Source organism: Fukomys damarensis, unplaced genomic scaffold (assembly GCF_012274545.1).
Source record: "Fukomys damarensis isolate Sample0158 unplaced genomic scaffold, DMR_v1.0_HiC HiC_scaffold_5, whole genome shotgun sequence".
Taxonomy (NCBI): domain Eukaryota; kingdom Metazoa; phylum Chordata; class Mammalia; order Rodentia; family Bathyergidae; genus Fukomys; species Fukomys damarensis.
The window spans coordinates 83,478,952-83,493,357 of NW_022900917.1; the positions used below are offsets into that span (position 1 = coordinate 83,478,952).

Genomic DNA, 14,406 nt, shown 5'->3' on the forward strand with positions numbered 1-14,406 from the left:
GGCCTTTACATGATATAAGCAAGGGTCCTGGATTAGCAACTTTCCCATCACTGGGACAAAATACTCAACACCCACAATTTAAAGGAGGACAAATTTATTTTGGCTCATGGTGTCAGTCCATGGGCAGCTGGCTCCAAGGTAGGGACAGAATGGCAGAGGAGCATGGCAGAGTGAAAGGTGTTCAACCCATGGTGGCCAGAAAGCAGAGAGAGAAGGAAGGAGCCAGGGACAAGAATACACCCTTCCAGGTCACACCCCCAGTGACCTACCTCCAAACAGGCCTGTCTCCTAACAGCATACTCAGCTACTGAACTCATCAGTGGATGAATTACTAATGAGTATAGTACTGTCATGATCCAAAAATCTTCCAAACATATGAACTTGTGGGAGACATTTTAAATCCAAACCATAACAGACTCCACAGTCTGAACTTCAAGTGGCCTTCCTAGCCCTTGGCCTCAGAGATCCCAGGGCCCCATGACAAGCCAGTATACAGGTAGGGCCTACAAGTTTCTAGGGCCCTATATCCCACCAAAGACATCACAGATAGCAACAGCCAGATGACTCCCCAGGCTGGGGAAGAAGGTGCTATAAGGCAAGTCTTGACATCAGAGACAGGGACAGAGCACATGCCTACTAGTGGTCTAACAATGTTGGCTTTGCTTGTGTCTCAAGTTCTTTGCATGTTTTCTAGACCCTGTCTCAAAGCACTATCAAGAGTTCACTCTTTGGCTGCTGGAGTTTGAGCACTTGCTCAGAACCTCTTATAGGCACTGCTAGCTTTGCCACATCCTGTGGCAGAGGATATTTTGGTCCTCACTGAACATCTGACTGGACATGGGCCTGATGGGTGCTCCAGAGCCTTGTCCAGTTCAAGACATGACATATCTAGGCAGCTTCCAAAACAGAACAGAGCCTTCATCCCTCTGTAGCTGGGATCTCACACAGAGATCACAGCTCCTTCCTTAGCCAGCCCATCTCCTGCTTCCACAGCCCTGGGACTGCCTACATCTGCTCCCCACAGCTGCCTGGGTTCCCACACTCACTCACAAGACATCAGGCCTGCACTGATCTCCTAGACACACCATGCTTTCTGTGGAGCCTCAGAGTGTTCCACGAAAGGCTCTTCTTGTGACGCTGGGCAAATCCTTCCTCCTAGCTCACAACCTGCCCACCCTACTTTGTAGGACTACATCTGATAACTCTGACATCTCTGCTGGGTATGAAAGACAGTCACAGAGCCAAGTGTGGTATCATATTCCTGTAGTCCCAGCTATATGGGAGGCTAAGGCAAGAGGATCACCTGAGCCTGGGAGTTTCTGGCCAGCAGCACACTGACATAACTTTTCTTAAAAAATCACAGAGTGCACATTTGGCACCAATGATCTGAAACCTCGTCATGAAACCAACTTAAAAAGTCACAATAGTTTTTATGGATTGATAGGAGAAGTGGGGTAGGTAGGGTGGGTGCAGTGGGGAGGGGAGGGCAGGGCAAAATGGGAGGGGGAATGGAAGGGAGGATGGGGACAGGGCAAGACAGGCTGGGACAGGACAGGTCAGAAAAGTATCAGCACATGGAATGCCACTAAGGTAGGCCAGCACACCATTGACACCCTATACCTCAGCTATGTGCCAATACTGGGCTGCAGCTGCAGCCCATGGTGCTACTTACCATGCTCATGGTTCAGCAGAGTGACTGAATGACCACCAAAACTATGCTCATTTGCCCACTCAGCTCAGATCTTGGACAAGGTTAGGGAGAGAGACCAGATAACAGCTGGGTGGGAAGACAACTGACTTTTGAAGTGCTCCTAGGGCTATAAAAAGGTTTGCAAATCATGAACACATAGATAGATGAGTGAATGAATGAGTAGAGCAGCGGATGAAAGAACAAGAATGTCCCAGATGGTGACAGTGATGGTAATAAAGAGGAGGACAAAAAGGTAGAACAGAAGTCACTGTGGAAGAAGAGATGGTAGGTGCAGCCAGGCAGGGGCACCTTCCTGCTGGCCAGAGCAGTGGCCTGGCAGGTGAGCTGGCCCAGGAACTCACCTCTGGGTGGCTCCAGGCTGAAGCCCTCAAGGGACAGAACCTGACAGGAGCAAGTCTTGGCCACCGCCTGTTCCACAGAAGTGAGGACCAGAGCCTATAGTTTGCCAGAGCCTGGGTCAGAGCCAGAGGCTGCATTCCAGAGGTCACCCAGCTTGGAGCACACAACAGCACATAGGTGCCACCACTTGCACTTCAAGTCAACCACGTCAAACCGACAGCAACCCAGCACATTCACACCCCTCCCTGATGGGTGTCCAGAAACTGGGGACCCAGACCCCCTAGCTCTGCCTTGCTCAGAACCATCAGCAAGGCACTTAACTTTGGAGCACAGTACCCCATTTTCATAGACATAGCATGGGACAGTGACGGCAAACCTTTTAGAGACCAAGTGCCCAAACTGCAATCCAAAACTCATTTATCAAAAGTGCCAATGCTGTAACTGTTATCCAGTGCTCGGCTGCTGGGGCAACCTGACTTGTATGCCGAGAGCCATCTCTGAATTCCTGCTACAGCACACAAGCCATAGGTTTACCATCACTGTCCTAGAACATCCTTCAACTGGGAACAGCTCTTAGCCAGTGATGTGCCAGAATACCTTTTATACCTACCTGCCAGCCTGCCAAATGCATAACCTCATGCATCAGGTGGGTGCTGGTCAGGGCTTCTGCTCCCATGCTCAGAAGGAGGGCAGGCAACTGGAAAAGCAGCCTGATCCGCAGCACAGTCCCCTCCTCTCTACGGCCTTCCACCCCAGAGCACGGGGATTCCAGGCTGTGCCAAAAAATAGCACCACAGTCTCCTTGTCTCTCTTTCTTAAACATAAGCTTCACCATAACCAAACTTTGGCTTCAGAGTCCCCCAACACTGGAAGGTGCCCTGAGGGTAGCAGAGGCATATGTAAACCCCAGCAATGAGAAGCACTCAAAAAACAGCAGCCCTGTCCTCCTTTCAGGGCAGCATCCATAGAAGCATCCAAAATGGCCACTGTAGTAGGAAGAAACCCACCCAGGCCACCTCTGCAGAGGTCACTCTCACCCTGCTTCCTTGATCACACTCCAAGGACCCCACACCCCTCATCACCCACTCCACAGGGACTATCCAGGTTCTGGGATCAAGGAGCTATCCCAGCAGGTCCAGACCTCTGCCATGACCACCATTCACTTGGTCCAAATGGCTGGCCCTTGTCCATTGAGCCTCCAGGGCTCTGATAGCCTCAGCTAACCATGTGGCCTCCCTATGCAGACTGGCCACAGCATCTACTGTCTGCAAAGGAGGATGAGACCAGCTGTGGCCCCTGGCACAGCTTCATTCCCCACAGCTAACAATGCCCACATACCCAGAGCCCCTGCCTTCTGTGCTCTCTGTCTTCCTCAGTTAGCATTTCTGGTGGCCTTCCTGGGACCCCCAGACCCAGCATTTGAGTGAAAGTATCTTATTTCCTGGCCTTTGGCTTTCTGAGTGTGACCACTGACCCTAGATCACCTTTCCCTTCTTCCCCACACAGGCCTACTGGCGGTTGCTCTCTGGTGATGGACAGGGGAAATGGTGGATTCCATACTCAGTCCAACATCTAGTGCACTCTACAGATGTCAAGCGACAGTCACAATTATTTCCATTTAGATGGCACAAGTAGCTTGAGGTGCTGCTGCTGGTGGTGGTACCAGCCCGCATGCAAGGGTACTATGGGCTGAGAAGCGTCACTCAGGCCCAAGAAGCACACTGACTATGTGTCTCCCCCATCCCCTATTTGCTAAATGTCAGCACTAAGTTCAGAACTTCAGATGTTCTGGATTTTTTCCCTAAACCACAGTTCTTCCAAAAGATGGCCTAGATTGGGGCTTTCCAATACAGTTCACAAAAGAAATCTTGGACTGAGACAAAGAAAGTACAAAAATGGAACATAAGGCTTTAGTATAATATAAGACAAATGAAACTGCCACAACACCCAAGCATGGGATTATACTGTGTATTTTATGAAAATACTGTTCCATGGCATGCAGGAAGTAAAATGCAAACAGCATTCCCAAATGGGCTGAGGGCTCATGCCTCTCTGACTCCCAGAAGGCCCTGAGCACAGATCCGGTTGGCTCCATGGTGTTTCTTAATTTTCTCTAATAATTTTCATGAATTCAAAAGACATTCCTGGATACTCTTGCTTATATTTGTGGTCCTCGGGTATGCCTCATGAAAGTATTTACCATATCTGATATCAAGGTATGTCTTCCAGTCCATGAGCCTCCAGAGTCAATGGGTGGTAGAAAAAGCTAGGCTGAGGCTACCAAATTCTCACTTGGTCCTGCTGTTCTAGGCTTCATTCCCTGAACCTCCAGGCTCCCATCAAACAACCACATGCCTGTATGCCTGTCTGTGACCTGCTCTACTAGGAGCCACTAGAGGTACATAGGGTTTCTAAGAAACCATGCCTCAGAGGATAATGAGTGATGTGTCTGGCTTAGGAGCTCTTTCTGACCTCAACAGTAGCTCCAAAAAATTCCCAAAAGGACACAGCCACCCTGGCCCAATTCCGCAGGCTCTAGATGCAGCAGCATTTGAAAAGGGGCCTTGAGCAGGCCCATGCAAACCTTCAAACAAACCCTCCAGCCCTTGTGCAAACCCTCAGACCTAGAAAAGGAGAATGTAAGGACACCCTGGTCAGCCTGTACTCTGCATCCCTCCAGAAGGACACTGCAGCCCAAAGTGACAGAGAGGGAAGGGTTACCTCAAAGGCTTCTCTGGGCTCCCCAGAGGTGTCAGAGGTACCAAAAGGCTATCACCCTCCTTCCCACCTGTATATAGGCAGCCCTGCCCTTAACCTCCCGGACTCAGACTCAGGAAGGGGTTCCTCGCTCACTATCCTAGAATATGATCCACAATTCTATTAGAATAAGAAGGTGGAAAGAGGAGAGAAAGATGCACATGGAGGGAAAGGGGCAGTCTTACTGATCCTAGGGTGAATGCTCCATAAGGGCAGAGAACTGAAGCACATGGCTTTATAAGACAATAACAGGACACTACTGTATTTGGGGGTTCTTGGGAAAGGAGAGGTCAGAGTTCAACAAAGATACAATCATAGATATATGTCCGGGAGAGAGGCACTGGCCTAGACTGAGTGTCTGAGTGCCTCCAAAGCAGGACCTGACTCTCCTGCTGTCCTCCAGGGCCTGAGTCTATAGCCTCTTGGCAGGCTCTCTCCCCAGGCACCCGCCCACACTTTTCCACAGGAAAACAAACCCTCTAGGCTCCCAATCCACCCAAGTAGTCACTTGTTAGGGTAATGATGATGTACAGGAGAAGGTCCAGGTATCTGGCACTCAGTGATGGGACTCCACAGTGCCCTGTCCAGCCCTGAGAGACCACACACACATACACACACACAGCTTGCAGACACTGCCCAAAGATACCTGTTGCCCAATTATCTCACCCCAAATCCAGGTCTTGCCACAGCCCCCACAGTATTCCCCATGGTTCCCCTGGACACCCTCAGAAGGGCTGATTTGCTCTGCCCATCTGAATCACATGAACCTCATACTTGGGGGATGGAAGGGCAAGCCTGGGACATTTATTGTTTTATTGTTAGAATAACACAAATTACCCCCCAAAATTTAAATGCAGACAATTATAAATTTAAGATATAAAGATTATATGCTGAGATAAATAAATACTAACCCTTGAGGTTAGGAAGTGATTGTGTTATACTATTAAAATATTGTATATATGGTTATGTTTCTTTCTTTTGCATTTCTCATTAATCATAACATGAAGGGAGGTCACTCAAGGTCCCTCAACAATGTGATTTTATTGAGTACTTCAAACTCCATCATAGTCACTTACCCAATTGTATCCCTCCAGCTGGATATTTACAGTATTTCCGAAATGCCTCTCTCTTAAGTCACGGTGTGAACATCTCCATCCACATCTCTATTTGTTTCCTAAGACAAGGTCCAAGAAGAGGCTGAGAAAGGAAACATTTGGGTTCCCAGAAGCTTGATGCTGTGGCCTGGGAAGAGACCCTCACCTCACCTAACTAGCGCCCCCTGCTGCTCACTGAGATTCATGTTCCACCTTGGCCTGGCAATGGCAGCTGTGACTATCTTAATTTCCATCTCTCCCCTTACCAGACATTTCTGCACAGATATGCCACCCACAATCCCCATCTGGTCAGAAACCAGGACCATTTTTCTGGAGACTTTATGGGGGTTCCCTTCTATTTACTTGAGTTCTTTGACACAGCGGGTTTTCCCTCATATTTACTAAAGTTATTATGTGAATAACACTCTATACCAGTTGGTTCTGCTGCCTTTATCTATGAAACATTTAGATTAAGAGAGGGCCCTAAGGCACTGCATAACTATCTAGGGAATGATGCAGGACCTTGGTGTCCAGTTGTTAACGTACTTGCTCTTGCTCCTGTGGGCATCTGTCCTTCTTCAATGTCCTGCCTGTAAGGTCTTTCCCAGTCCTGTGGTCTCCATGGACAGCCCCCACACAGCCTTTGCAGCCCACCTCAGGGAAGAGGAAAGTATAAAAAGAACTGAGCAAGAATCCCACTTAGTATCTCTGATGAAACTTGGCTGGAAAATTAAAAAAATCAAGACAGTATCGATCCTTTTCTGATAGAAATGCAACTATGTTAGAAATCACTGTTAAGTGACAACTAAGGAAAAAATACATATGTTTGAAAATGAAGAAATCCATTCCCAGATAACTCTTGGATTAAAGAAGGAATCATAATGGAAATTAGAAAATATTTGGAACCAAACAAAAAATTTTAAATACTACATTTTTAAAATGTGTGATAATTCAACTAGAAGGTACAAACACTGTATACGGAGTGCAAGGTAGTGTGTTTCCCACACTGGCAACCTCACCCTCCTGGAGCCCTAGTTGCATACAACAGATTACCCACTTAACGGGGAGCACCTCACTCAAATTTCATGCAGCCCAGGATGTGGACCCAGGCCCAACCCTATCTGTGGCAGCACAGTAGGCAGGCTGGGGACCTAAGCAGGCTGCTCCCAGAACCAGCACTCCTGACTGCTGCTCAGTGCTGACTGGCTTCAGTCTGGGCAAGGAGAGGCTATCTGTACAATTTCATTTCAATAAATTGAAATCTAGGTGAGACACATTTCCAGAACAACACCACTTAACAGAATTGACCCAAGAAGAAAGAGAAAACCTTTACAAGTAGGAAAATTAACTGGAAGTCAAAAATCTTTTGACAAACAAAAACAGAGGCACGAGAAAATCCCCAAAATGTTCAAGAAACATAATCCTATTTTTCCACAAATTCAGAGAATTCACACATGATCCCTAATGTACAATAGTTCAACACACTTTTGCTATGATAGTGAGGGAGGGATATACATTCATATAAACCAGACTTCAAATTTTGAACCCTGATCTTTTCCCAGGCTGGCAATATGCCATAAGATCCTCCCTTGTGTTACCGGCCAGCTCCCCATCAGCCACATGATCAGCTGAAGAAAACTATGGAGACGCAACTGTTCTGGGTTGCTGGAATCACTTGGATATGTTGCCTTGTGGCTTTGCATCCCACCATTTCTAGAAAACCCACATTTGTGTGAGTATGTGTGATACTCAGCACTCCAGGTCAAAACTGTGTGCTATATGATTTGGCCCAACTTTAGGCCACCTCAAGGATCCTGAGCCCATCTAGGTAGTACAGGCCAAGTGTGATTGATGCTCAGTAGATGAGGCACACTAAGTGCACTCTCTTGACTCACAGTGATTTATTAGGATGCGATACCATCATAAGTTAAAGAGTATCTGCAGTCACCGTTTCCACCCAACGGTATAACAAGGTTCCAGTCAGCTCAGTAAGAGAGTAAAAAATCATATAAAAGGTGAAACCATTGGAAGAGGAAAAAGCTGCCATTATTTACAAATGACAGCATCTATATAAAAAACTCAAAAGATTCCAAGACTGTAAATCATGAAGATTAATAAATAGAGTTTAGCAAAATGGTTGGATGTAAATCAGTAGGCAAAAATTGATTACATTCCAGAGGAAAAGTCTGGTTCCTCAACAAATAAATTTAGGGGCAGAAGAAAAAAAGACAAGAGGGGACTCTGGGAATGAGAGGGGCTCAGTAGCTCCTCTGCCTGGGCCTCACATGAACAGCCTTGAACAGCGTTGCGTGCTCCATGGCAGTTAGAAGGCATATGGCATCGGAACAGGGACCTAGCATTTGGCTGAAATGCAACGTGGCAATGGAGATGTGGTCACTTCCACGGGAGTCCATCTCCTCAGAGACACCCTGAGACATTAACAGGTGAGCTGGTGTCTGACACGAAAAGGGGAACAGCAGGTGTAGATGAGACTCAGTTGGACATGAGTGGGCAACAGTAGACAATACAGAAGAAGGGCCCTGGGAGGCACAGTGCAGTTATGTCTACTTCTGTGTGTTTCAAAGTTTCCATGTGTGAAAAGTTAAAATATAAAACATTTAAAAACTAAATAAAATCTGTGGACTTTGCTTTAAAAAGAACCAGCTGTGTGTGTACACCAGCAATGAATATTTGGAAAAATGTACTTTCAGAATGGTACCACTGATAATAACAGCAAAAGTATGTTTTTATTCTGTTGTAACATGTTTAAGAAAAGATATGCTAAGATCCTTATGAAGAACATTATAAGACCTTAGTGAAAGACATGAAAGAAGACCCAGCAGATACAAAGACATGACATGTCCATGGACTGGAAGACTCAGCAGGATGATGACATCAATGTCCCCCACATTAATCCAGGCAATTCCAATCAAACCTCAAACAGTCTGACAAAGTGATTCCAAACTTTATATTCAGTAACAAAGAGCCAAAAAATACCCAAGAAATTTCTGTAGAAAAATTAGAAGGACAACCTACCCCTGAAAAACACTGAGAATTACAATATACTGGTAGAAATCAAGATGAATTTTGACACAGGAGCAGAAAACTGATGGAGAGAACTGCTACAGAAACTTGCCCTCATAGAGCTGCCACTATTGGTCTGCAGAAAAAGGACAGATTAAGCAGTCTAGACAATTTGTTATTAAAGTAGAGAAACAGGAAAAAAATAACATTAGAGTCCCCCTACCTTACCCGACCTCACACCAACAAAAATTAATTCCAAGTGATGAGACATTTACATATAAAAAACAAGTTATACCCTCCTTATTGGACAGTAAAGGATAATACCAATATCATCTTCTGATAGATTTTATTAAACTAAACAGAAAAATGTGTACCACGATGGGAATAATGGGTAACCTGTGCTTGGCCAACAGATACCATGATGAAGAGTAGGTCCATGGTGGACCGGAAAGTCCACAGCACAGCTAAGGATCTCATTTCTAGAACACAGAAGGAAATCTTGCAAATCACTAAACACAAAGCAAACCCCAGAGAAAGATACACAGAAAGAGTTACTGAGAAGTGAAGACCCATACGCCTGATAAACATGAAAAGATGATCATGGACTCCATCATCACAGAGCAATAGAAAGTCAAGCCAGAGGAGACCATTTCACACCCACCTGGCTAACAAGTCACCAAATGGTATCACTGGGTGCTGTCAACCAATGGCAGGGGATAGGAAGAGCAGGCATGGGCCCGGGGGTGGAGTGTGGCAAAGGAAGAGTCCAGAGTGGGAAGACAAGTCCAGAGAAGGAGAAGAATAGGGGAAATGTGTGGAGGAGGAAAAAGAGCAAAGAAAGAATGTGGAAGAAGAGGAGAACATAGAAGGGGTAGAAGAGGAGGAGAGTGCGGAAGAAGCTTAAAAGAAGAGAACAAAGGAGCACTGACCAGGACCTTGATTCTCCTCCATGCCTGAGAGACTCTGGATAGCATCTCTGGGGCTCAGCAACATGACTGATGAAGGCAAAGGCGTGAAACAGGAAAAAACTTCAACGTTCATCAGTCATGGAGCAAGCAGAATGCCATGGTGTGCATGCCCAATGTGGGGCAGCAGGAAAAACAAAAGTGTGACAGCTATGGGCCACTCCACAGACTCTCAGGAACAAAGTACACAGAAGCAGCAAACCACAGTACAATTCCATTCAATGAAGTTCAAAAACATTCCAGACTCAATAATACACTATCAGGGTCACCAATGTGAAACTAAAACTAAGAAGGAAAGCAAGAAGCAATAAACGTACCACTGAGGGGAAGGCGGGAAGGAAACAGGTTGAGAAAAGGCAGGTGACAAAGGGGTGTCACAATCAAGGATACTAAAACCGTGGTCTATGAATCTCTGCACATCTGAACTACACACAAATGTGTGCATGCATACACCATATACTCACAGTCTTGTACCTCCAGCATATCTTGAGAACACATCCTGGAACCTAAAGTGATAAAGCACCTCATTCTGTGCCCTCCCTAGGCCCTAGAACCCTGGTTGAATGCCTGGAAGAAGCAAAGGGTGTGATTTAAGGCTGGTTCTGCTGCCTGTCCACTTAGGTCTCCTGGTAGCCACCTCCTTCCAGATTCCTGAAGGGAAAGGGCTTGGGCAGCCTCCAGTGAGGCCCATCCTAAAGGCTCTGAGCTCAGTAGATACATACCCCACACATAGGCAGAGTATGGGGTGAGCTGCTGGGCTGAGCCCAAGGGCTGGCCTGTGGCAGGGAGCATTAAGTAGAGAGCTCAGGATACTCCCAGACAGCAGCTCAAGGAGCCTAAAGGGACACAGAGAATGGGGCCTGATAAAGGAACCAGTGGCCAGGGCCTGGGCTAATGATGGGCTTGCCTGGGTCTGTCTGGAATGCAAACACCTTCTAGGCCACACCCCTAGCCTAAGCTGACTGCACAGATGAAGGGATGGCTGAGAGGCCCACAGGAGGTCAGTCTGTTGGGAGGGACATGGAGCTCAGTGAAGTACAAAGGGCTGGGGCTTAGTATTCAGAAATGTCTAAAAGTGGACCCCAGTTCTGCCTCATGCCAGCTATACAGCCCTGGACATCAATTCAATAATACCGAAGGCTTCGATTTTTTCTGTATGCTGTGCAAAATGCCACATCTTCTGCAGCATGGTCAGAAAGGCCAGATGTGATCACTCAGCCACTCAGCCTCTGAGTGCCTCCAACTTGGTACTCTGAGCACCAGATCTACTCCCTGCAGGAATACTGAACCTCAGTCTGCCTCAGCACAGGTCAGACCCCAACAAATACCTTTCTCTCTTGCGGTTCAAATTTCCCCCAGCCCAGGGCTCAGTAGTCACAGTGGTCACTGATCATAGATAACACTTCTCAGAGGTACATGATACAGAGAAGACCCCCGCCACTGTCACACCCTACCCCCTGCCCTCAGGTGACATTACCTACAGGTTGAAAGCCTTGTCTTAAGGGTCCTCAAAAAAGGCTATAGCTCTTCAGGTTACCTCCACTGGTGATAGATCCATAAGGCATTTTCTTATGGTGAACAGGGCAGGTAGCCTCCTTGCAGAGCTGGAAGAAAACAGGAAAGCCCAGGAGTAGGAAGAAAAAAGATTGATAAAGCTTAGATTTAAGGTGCAAAGGACCCTGTGCCCACCCCAGTCCCACGTGACTAGCTCCACTGTGCCAATTTCCAGAGCTACCCTAGGCTTCTCACCAGCCACAACACAGTGGCCCCCACCAAGTCTTTCCAGATAGCCCTGTATTCCACTTGTTCCAATATGGCCCTGAGAAAGGCGTGTCCACCCAAGAGACCCTCGAGAAAGCAAGCCTCTGGCCACCTTAAAGACCCTTTGGAGCCCCGTTCCCCTTATTCTCCCACCCCACCAGGTCCCCCACCTAGCTTCTGAGATTACTGGGTCCCCACTGCCTCTCTCACATGTATCTACTACATGGCCTGGAAGTTCACCTGGCCTGCCAAATCTCTGCCTCTAGCACTCTCTTCCTAAGCCACCCCTCACGTGGGCCAGAGCTGGGATCTGACTGCTCACAGGGATTCTGCCCCAGCCATTTATTATGCAGCTTGTCATTATCTACTGGATTTTTCCAGATCTGTTTCCTCATCTGCAAACGGAAGGTAATAAATGACCTACCTCTTAGGTTATGAGTAATAAGTGGATGCACATTCAGTGCTCACAGCAGAACTGATGTACAGTGAGTACTCAGTACACAATTCCTGAACTTACGCTCACCATCCTTGATGTGGATGGATCAGTGGCCTGTCTACCCTAAATTGCTCCTCTTGTGAAACACAGCTCCGGGGACCCCATCCTGGACAAAGTGAAGCAGTACCCACAGGTTCCCTGGCCCTACTGGAGAACATCTATGGGGTGCCTGGCCATTTTCCTATACCCTGATGTCATCATCACAGAGCTGCCATATGTGCCTGAAGACTCTACCACATCACTCAAGCCACCTGCACAAAAACCCACTGCAAGACACTGGGTCTGAGAACACAGGGGATAAGAAATAGGTCTAAGTTCTAGGGGCCAGGTGATGTCTGCATAACCCCAGCCTATGCTTCACTTTTGTACATGCTTGTCCATTGGCCCACCAAAACAAGACACCTCAGTGAGAACAGAGGAACTGACCCACACCTGCTTAAGCCCCCAGGCAGCCTCAGCCAAGAAGTGCTTCTGCTTCTGGCATAAGTTGTATCCATACTTTATTTTGGTTGTGACATATGAAGAATCCACTCCTTGGGGGATGCACTTGCAGAAGGAAGACCTTAGGGATCCCTGAAAGGAACTTAGGGATGTGATGTTCTGTGGGTCTCAAATCTCGAATCTTAGGAATTTTCCCACTGTCACCAGTTGGCCTCCCTCTACTTCTCTATGCTTCCTGGGTGAGGGGAACAGGAGACTGCCTCGGTAGGAAAGAGGAGGAAGGGACATCTACAAGGACAGGATGTCAGGGAAGGATCTGAATGCAGGTCAGGAGAGATAAGTTCCAGCCCAGGGAGAAAGGAGCTAATCAAAGCAGAGTCTCACTGAGGAAACCTAGACATGGGGCCAGCCAGGATGGGAGGAGAGAAAAATTCTCCAGAACTGAAAGCTGGGGAAGGTGACAGGTAATACCCAGCACTCATACACATTTCACGTGCCAATGTTCATCTGTTTCTCTACTGCCGTCACATGCTCATCCATGGCTCTATGACGTGGGCCGAGTTCCGACATAGTGCAAAAATGGAGGCAGACAGGTAGGATAACTTGCTCAAAGTCACACAGGTGTTAACCAGCAGGGGAAATTTTCAGATCCAGACAGTGTGGCTCCAATGCCTGAATCTTGCCATACTGCCCATAAGAAGCAAGACCAAATATAAAGGGCCTGTGAACTCCACAGAGACTTGAGGATATATTCCATCAAAACTAGCAGCTATCTAAGGAACAAGTTCAGCTCAGACTGCCTGAAACAAGAAGAAGGCAAAGGGGAACCAGGGCAAACAATGCACCCACACAACATGGGCAACCTGCAAACCAGGCTCTGCAGAAGGTTCTAGAAAGACTTCTTAAGAAGATGGAAGACAGACCATTGACAATGAAGAAACATGAGACTGATGGAACTGGAGGAAGAATTTGGCTTAAGTCCCAGAGAAGGGCATAAAACACTAAACACACAAAGACATCCATAAACTCCAAAGAAAACAAAAGGTTAGACAGATGAGAAGCTGTGTGTCTGTGTGTGAGTGTGTGTGTGTGTGTGTGTGTGTGTGTGTCCATGTGTTACGGTTTATATCTAAAATGTCTCCCAAAGCCTCATGCACACCCAGGTAGGGCTTTTGGGAGTAAATGTATCATGTGTGTGTGACACTGGATCATGGGTGTATAAGTAGATCAGTCCATTGATTGGATTATCATTGTTCTTGGTGTGGCTGAATTGATTTACTAAAGACAGAATTCCTACCCTGGGTGTGGGTGGCACCAACAAATAGGTTGCTGTGACATTCCCTGGCCATGTGGTTTAGAAGCCTTCAGAACTGGCCTACAGGAATATGGGCGCTCCAGAAGTCTAGCTGTGCCACACCAACATCCAGTAGCAAACTATAGGACACCAAAAAGGCATGCAAGTTGCCTGATCCGGTGTGTAGAGAGCCTCCTTGCCACACTCATTGCACCCCTCTAGTTCCCTAACGACTGATGACTCTCCAGGCTCAGCCAATCTCTGTAAGCCACCCATATCTCCTCTGACAATCTCCTCCCCCATGCAAATTAGATCCATGCTATATATCCTGTAACACAACACAAAAAAGCAGAAGTGATTCTCCTAAATCCTCCCTGGAGTTAGTCTTGTCTCTGTGCCTCACCCTCTCTCCACAGGTCTCAAAAACTGACACCAAAAACTACACAGGAGGAGTTTAGAAAGGTTTGGAAAGCTGGCTGAAGATGCAGCCCTAGGATGCTGTATGCCATTCTTGATGGGTTTGG

At 47.1% G+C, this 14,406-nt stretch overlaps 1 protein-coding gene across 5 annotated transcripts in view; it reads right to left on the bottom strand.

Annotated features, from left to right (window-relative positions):
* LOC104872897 overlaps window positions 1–11,492 on the bottom strand; it is a 501,420-nt gene extending 489,928 nt beyond the window's left edge. For 4 of the 5 annotated variants that reach the window (XR_004516037.1, XR_004516035.1, XR_004516036.1 and 1 more), the window contains exon 1: window positions 11,368–11,492. Coding sequence is in view for 1 of the 5 variants with exons in the window: in XM_033760898.1 (XP_033616789.1) it covers window positions 11,428–11,455 (28 nt within the window). In the remaining 4 variants the exon portion in view is untranslated. The remainder of the gene's footprint in view (window positions 1–11,367) is intronic. The other variant, XM_033760898.1, reaches the window with a different exon arrangement.
* Window positions 11,493–14,406: the final 2,914 nt, after the last annotated feature.